Genomic DNA, 7,274 nt, shown 5'->3' on the forward strand with positions numbered 1-7,274 from the left:
CAGCAAAACTGTCGTGTGTGTGTGTGTGTGTGTGTGTGTGTGTGTGTGTGTGTGTGTGTGTGTGTGTGTGTAATGGTCAACAGATATGAGAAGATGTCTCTAGGATGTCCAATCAGATATATTGATAAATCAAATATAGACAGTCATACATATACATCAACACATACACACACACACACACATTCATATACACATGAATGTCTCTACTGTTGGATGTCCAATCAGGTATATTGATCCATCAAATACAGACACCCACCCACCCACACATCCTATGTAAGGTAATGCACAACTGGTTCGGTTCTTTACAGCTAAAACCAGTCTCTCTCTCTCTCTCTCTCTCTCTCTCTTGCACTTCAATGGTATTGTGGCACAGAACAATCAACTGTATTGAAATCACTCACCTAACAACAGCACTTCTAACAAGTGGGAGTTAGGGGCTGTCTAAGTTCCATCCATAAATATGTGTGTGCACACATTTGTTTCTTTTTTTTTTCCATTCTAGCATGGGTCAAACAAATATATTACTGAGACACTATTTTACACACACACATTATTCTACAGTGGTATATATACAATGTGCAGGTCTGTGTGTGTGTGTGTGTATGTATGTGTAAAAAACAAACGTCTTACAAACCAGTCTATACTAATACACCAGCATAAACATTTTGTATATTACACACACACACACACACACAATACATCCGCAACAGTTGTTCACTAAAAAAGTGTAAAACAAACAAAAGGTGATATCAACAGTAGTAGTAGTAGTAGTAGTAGTAGGTTACCTTGTACCAAACTCCACACCAATGGTATGTGGGCAGTCTGCCATAACTGCAGGGAGAAAGAAAAGAATTCATTTTGAACATAAATATACAAGGAAAATAAAATGGTTAAAAATATACATCATAAAATTGGAAGAGGAGAAGGTAAATATTTTCTCTGGTGAACTAGACGCGTGTGTGTGTGTGTAAAATTTATACATAATTATGTTGTGTGTAGTTTTATATGTAGGTATAGAGTAGTGTGTTTGTGTGCATATACATTTTATGTGGTGTTTACTGTTTTATCTGCATGTATGTTTATGAGTGTGTGTCTACGCAAGCACACACTGGAATGCTGAAGTAGGACATAGTTCCCCTGACTCCTGTAGGAAAGTCCAACTTTGAATAGGAACCAACTGAGACTAACTTGAATACCAACCAGTCCAACCCATACCAGCATTAAAGCAGATATAAAATGATGACTATCATATACACATGTGTGTGTGCATGTGTATTCACACAGAGATAAGAGATGCAGCAGAGAAGGGCATAGAAATGGCAACATCAACAAACTACAAATAGCCCAAGGGTGAAATAACATCTTTTTTACCAAACCCTGGCCTGGTTCTAAGCAGAAAAGAAACAGCAACAACAAACCCCATCACATGCTTTAATCTCTCCCCAAAGTTATCAAAAGGGAAGAACTAAGGGCTTGCTCCAGAAACCAGCAACCTACTGTCACCTTTGTTCTTCTGTCTGTGGGTAACTTGTTTTTGTTCCATCTTTCTCAAGTCCCTTTCAATTCTATTTCACAATATTTACATCACAAGAGGTGAATATTGAGACATTGCAATTTATTTTATGACAACATTAAATGTTGATACCATTCAGCTGTGATAAACTGAGTCAAAGAAAGGGAGTCAGAGGCTGGTTTATTGTTCAGGGAGCAGAAAAAAAATGAGGACCTTTGTAAAGAGATGAGAAAGAGAGAGAGATAATAGAATTAGATGAATGTGATGATAGACCAGACACACCTCTGGGTCCAGTGACAATTGTGCAAATATATATTAATTGGTCATTATATATCCACTAAAGAAATGGGTGAAGAGATAGGTGTGTGGTTACTCAATACTGTCACTGTGATAATTAAGCATTCTGTAGCCAAATTGCTGATGAAGTAACGAATATTTGCCTTTCATCAGTAGGGGTTTGAAACGTAATTTGACAGGCCCTAAAGGTTGTTTATATGAAATACTGAGGGGAGATTTCCATTGAAATAAGATCCCTTTGAGAGGATTGCGTTGGTTGGTTGGTTGGGGGGGGGGAGGGGGGTTAATGAAAGAGACAAAAAAGTTTCAACTTACATTTCTTTTCTGTGAATTGGTGTAAGAGGCAGGATTTCCCTACACCCATATCACCAATGATGATATATTTAAATATGTAGGAATAGTTATACGGCCCCGCGGCCATCTTTGATGGAGACACACAAGAGGGAAAACAAAATAAAGTCTGAAAAACAAACAGAAATTACAATTTAAGCAGAGAAACAACAATTGCCATCATTAAACTACATTATCACCTAAAGTGATCAGGATGACCCTAGATCATCATGTGCTCTTTGGCCCTAGTTGAAGCTTCCCCTGGATTAGTCCATACACTTTGTAGACTTTTTATCGCATTCTATTCTCTTTTCCATTTCTTCTCCCTCCTCTTGTATATAACCCCCCACCTTTTCCAACATGTTGTAAACTGTCCTTGTAATGTACCCCCATTGTACCTCATCTGATAAAAGCAATTATTTCTTGTATTAATTACAGACACAACAAAAGAAACAGTACCTCTATAGAGTTGGTCAACTTGCTAGAAACAGCAGCCAATGATGGTGGTTATACATGGTTGTGCAACCTGCTCAAAATAACAGCCGAGTCTTATTGACACATACTATGTTCAAAAGGACCCATTAGATAAATCTAGTCACAGATACATGCCACTAGAAAAAAAGGAGGGACAGTCATGGCTGGAATGCACATCACCACAGCTTCACTGGACCAGTGTTGACTTAGGCTCAACGACAATAATAGACATGTAACAATGAGAGGTAGTTAGTCCTAATGATATCTAGGAAAGAATCCATTTGGCTGTGTTGTTGTGATGTTCATGGCCTTCCAAATGTAGCTAAGATCTCTCATCAGCATCTATCAGTGACCTACACCACTGTAAGTCAATCTAGTACTATATAACCCAGTCAGCTAGTTTAGGAGAGAGACAGTAGGCTAGATATATATAAGAGAAGAAACGGCTGTGTGTGTGTGTGTGTATGAAAGAATCAATATTTTGTTGCAAGCTTCATATTGGCAGCAAGAAAAACCAACTGGATACAGACTATGGCTCTATTTCTAGCTGAGATACATCACTGATGGTCGTTGTTGGTGGTTTTTTTTTTTTCTTTTGGCAAATCTCCTCGTTCCTTTGACATCCACAAGAAACAATCCCACTGCTGTTTTTCACTTATAAAACATCCAGTTTTTAGGATTAATGATGCTGTCAATCTGGGATGAAATGAAACAGGGGTATATGGAGGGTGCAGGGCTTATAAACAGGCTGACCCAGTTCAGACAGGCACCAATAATGGAGCTGCATGCTGGATAGAATAGGGTGGGGAGTGATTTATAATGGTGAGGGTGCAACAATATAGGGCACAGAAGAAACACGTAAGGGAACTAAAGTTCCAAGAGTTGGATAGGAGTCAGTGTGTGTGTGTGTATGATACATCATGAAGCTGAGTGGAGGAGGAGGAGGAGGAGGAGGTTTAACTCTCCTGCAGAACTGGAGAGAACGGTAAGTTCAGATCTTCTGCAAAGCCTAGTAGAAGAGTTGGAAAGCTCAAACATTTTGCAGAGCTGAGTAGAAGGATAAGGAAAGTCAAATCGTGGATTGGTTAAAGACAATTGTCTAATATTGGGGAATGTAAGTTCTCAATGGAAAAAAAAAGTGGGTGTTAATATGCAAGGTACTTGAACCCATAACTCTTATATTTGCAATAAATGTGCTAACTATTACACTATCTTACCCACTCACTTCTTTCCTTCAGATTTAAGAGCTATAATTTCATAGTGTTGGTGTAATGGTTAGCACACTGATTGCAAATATAAGCAAATACAAGAGGTGTGGGTTCAAGGCTTGTGTGTACTGACACCCTCTTTTTTTCCACTGAGGGCTTATATGCCCCAATATTAGACTATTTTCTTCAGTCAATACATGGTAAACATTTAGAAGCTTTAAGCTTATAATTATTATTATCATTTACTAAATTATCACTCATCACCACTTCTCCATTTAACACAGAAAACACACACACATATACACTGTCTATATGTAGTACAGGCGTGTAGACACTCATACAAACATTCTAATCTAAACTCTGCATAAACTTATCATGAGCGCTTTATTATGGTCGTAGCCGATTTAGTTATTCCAGTTAAGAGCTTCAAGTATACCCACCTCCATCCTGTTTCCTGGAAGCTTAAACTCTGCAAATGGTTACTAGGAATTCCTTGCTGTCAGTTTTGGACAATTGTCAAAAATAGTCTGCAGAACATTAAGTGGAGAGCTAGACAACAACTCATTAGTGATACACTGCTTTGGACGGTTCAGAATGCCACGTAAAAAGCACTAAGTCCACTCTGCATAGTGGTTGGTGTTAGGGAGGGCGTCCAGCCGTAAAATCCCTGCCAAAACAGACACAGTAGCCTAAGGTAGTTTTTCTACCTGGCTGGCTCCTGTCAACCCCCTACCCATGCATGCATGGAAGATAGACATTAAACGATGATGATGATGATGATGATGATATAGGTTAGCCATCCAGGAAAAGCCTTCATTGGCCAATGTATGGTTTAGCAAAGAAACACAATGTGTGATAATTAAACCCCAATTATTGACCTTCAGTCACAGCAAACCTTAAGAACATTGTAGTTCAAAGGAAAGGAGAAACTATTGACATTATTTCATAATGACAACAGACTGAATGTATGTTCTGAAATGTTCACTGACTGTAGACATTCTTTAAAATTTCTACTTCATAATTATGCATCAGCAAATGATCGATTGAAGCAACTACCAACACCAACAACTGGGTTAATACGACAACCTTTTTTTTTATCATTTTTAAAAGCACTTCATCTCAATGAGTTGTTTCCCTTGCATTACCATTTTTTTCTTTTTTTTTGCTACACAAAAATATATATCTCGTATATTCACTTTGCCTAATACCAAACAACGGTTACATCAGTAATTCATAATATCCTTAGAGCACCCAGTCCACTCTGTAGACATTGTATGTGTTGGGAATGGCATCCAGCTGTAAAAAGCATGCCAAAGCAGACACTGGAGCTTGGCACAACCTTCTAGCTTATTGGTTCCTGTCAAACCATCCAAACCAAGACAGAATAAAAAAAAGTAAAATTAAATGATGATGATGATGGAGTGTTTGTGATGAGAAATCAAAATGGAACATAGAAGTGATTAATGGAAAAAGGAGAAACAAACATGGTAGACTTATGCTCAGCATAGTTTTGGTGTGTTTCAAAGACTTTAAATCCATGCCTTTGAACTCCTCTGATTGCAACAGGAACGGGGAAGCAGACATTTTGGTTCCAGCTTCTTGCTCTCACCGATCTGACACTCAATTAGTTGACAGACATTTCAATGTTTTTTTCCTTCTAATGCTTCTCTCTCTCTCTCTGTATATTTCTGTACCCCCAGTGCCAAAATGTACTGTCACCAAAAATAGATCTGGTGTCCAGTCAGCTGCACCCAACTGTCTCATTCTGGCCAGTGGCACAAGAAATACCACTGAGATGATGGACAAACAAAAACAGCAACATATGAGATGGAAAACTACAAACAGAAACAATACACCAATATATGTTCTCTTGTTTCAGTCATTTTAATCAACAGGTGAGAGCTGAGCTTAGAAGGAGGCTGAACCTCATGAAAGAGATGAAGGTGGTGGTGTTGAATATGTGGCTTTACATGGTGGGGGAGAGAAAAGCCATCCAATTCATGATGTAGACATGGAAAAACCTGGATGCAAAAATTATGTTAGAATGGCTGGGTGCTGTAGTGGATGTAGTAGAGTGGTGATGCAATGGAGAGGTGGTGTGTGGGTGTAAAAGGGTAATACACAATCCTGACATTTCAAAGACAGACACTGCAGTGAAGTAGAAACAGACAACAACGAGAGGAGAGAAGAGAGCAGCCGAGAACATATTGGACGAGTCTGCAGCCAGAGCCTGACACAGTAACTAGAACACAGCCAATGATGCTGAGAGGAGAGGGTGGGTGTTGGCAAGGAATGGCTGGCAAGTGTGTGTGGCTTGTATATCTGGTGTGTGTGTGTGTGTGTGTGTGAGGTGCAGGCAGTGATTGGTATAAAGGAAGCTGATATTGAACATTTGGCTAATAACAATCACCAGCATATGTTAGTGGTTTTGTTCTTTAGCCCCAGGTCACTCCTGGTCCAGCAGACATTTGATCCAGCAGACATTCCAACAATGACCATCCTGTCCTTAATTCAAATGCAAAACTAAGACAACAACAGTATGTCCTTATCTTTAACATAGCAGGGTCCTTACATGAGAACACTGACTGCTATTTCTAGCAACAGCACAGAGAGTTCCTTATGCTTATCATTAGAATTAGTTGAAAGATTTTAACGTAAGGTTTCTCCCTTCAATATTTCTGATCATTGAAGACAATGGGACCAGAACTGTATTGGACAGCAAATCGAACATAATACGTATGTGTATGTGCCTGAATATATTACTGAGTTATACATACACATACAGAGTTACCATGTGTGTGTGTGAATGTATTCACCACACACACACACATATATATATATATATATACACAGACTGAAAATGAGAAAGAACATCTCAATCACTCTCAACTCATCCTCTTTCCAAAATCAAAATAAAACAAATTCAACTGCAGATTTTTTTTCCAACTAACACACATCTATAAAAGGGCTGAACTTTCTACAAGAAAATCATCCATAATGAATCCCTGAAAGGGATGAAAGCACTAAATAGTTTTTATCCAAATCCCACCTTCTTTTTCTTGAGATATATACATACATATATAAATATATATATATATATGTCAGTAAATAGTGGGGTTGTGTTAACCACACGTGGAGAAATAATAGGAAAATGAAGAATAGGGCAGAATGCTAAACTGGAAGCATATTTTAATAAAGATGTCTAACCAGCTTTCATTGCGAAGCAAATTTTCAAGAAGGAGAATGAAAATGTTTTTTACAAAGAAGTACAAAATGAAGAAAATAATATATAAAAAAATAAATATACTAATGCATTATATTGTCTTTGAACTTTTGAAGTTCAATGGTAGTTCATGTATATAATGGTTGGAAAAATAAGGATGCATAATAATTGAGAGTTGTGTTAGATTTTAAAAAAAGGTTAAAAGTTTGTGTTAAGCAGGAAGTGTGGT

General features: G+C 38.0%; 1 protein-coding gene across 1 annotated transcript in view; it reads right to left on the minus strand.

Moving 5' to 3' along the window:
- The window catches only part of LOC106867355 (ras-related protein Rab-14), a 54,101-nt gene that overhangs the window by 7,356 nt on the left and 39,471 nt on the right, over positions 1–7,274 (minus strand). The window contains exons 4-5 of the mRNA XM_014912203.2: positions 2,126–2,270; positions 786–831 (exon numbers count right to left, since the gene is read on the minus strand). Of these exons, the coding sequence (XP_014767689.1) occupies positions 786–831; positions 2,126–2,231 (152 nt within the window). The 5' untranslated portion in view covers positions 2,232–2,270. The remainder of the gene's footprint in view (positions 1–785; positions 832–2,125; positions 2,271–7,274) is intronic.

Source organism: Octopus bimaculoides, chromosome 21, assembly GCF_001194135.2.
Source record: "Octopus bimaculoides isolate UCB-OBI-ISO-001 chromosome 21, ASM119413v2, whole genome shotgun sequence".
NCBI classification, from domain to species: Eukaryota; Metazoa; Mollusca; class Cephalopoda; order Octopoda; family Octopodidae; genus Octopus; species Octopus bimaculoides.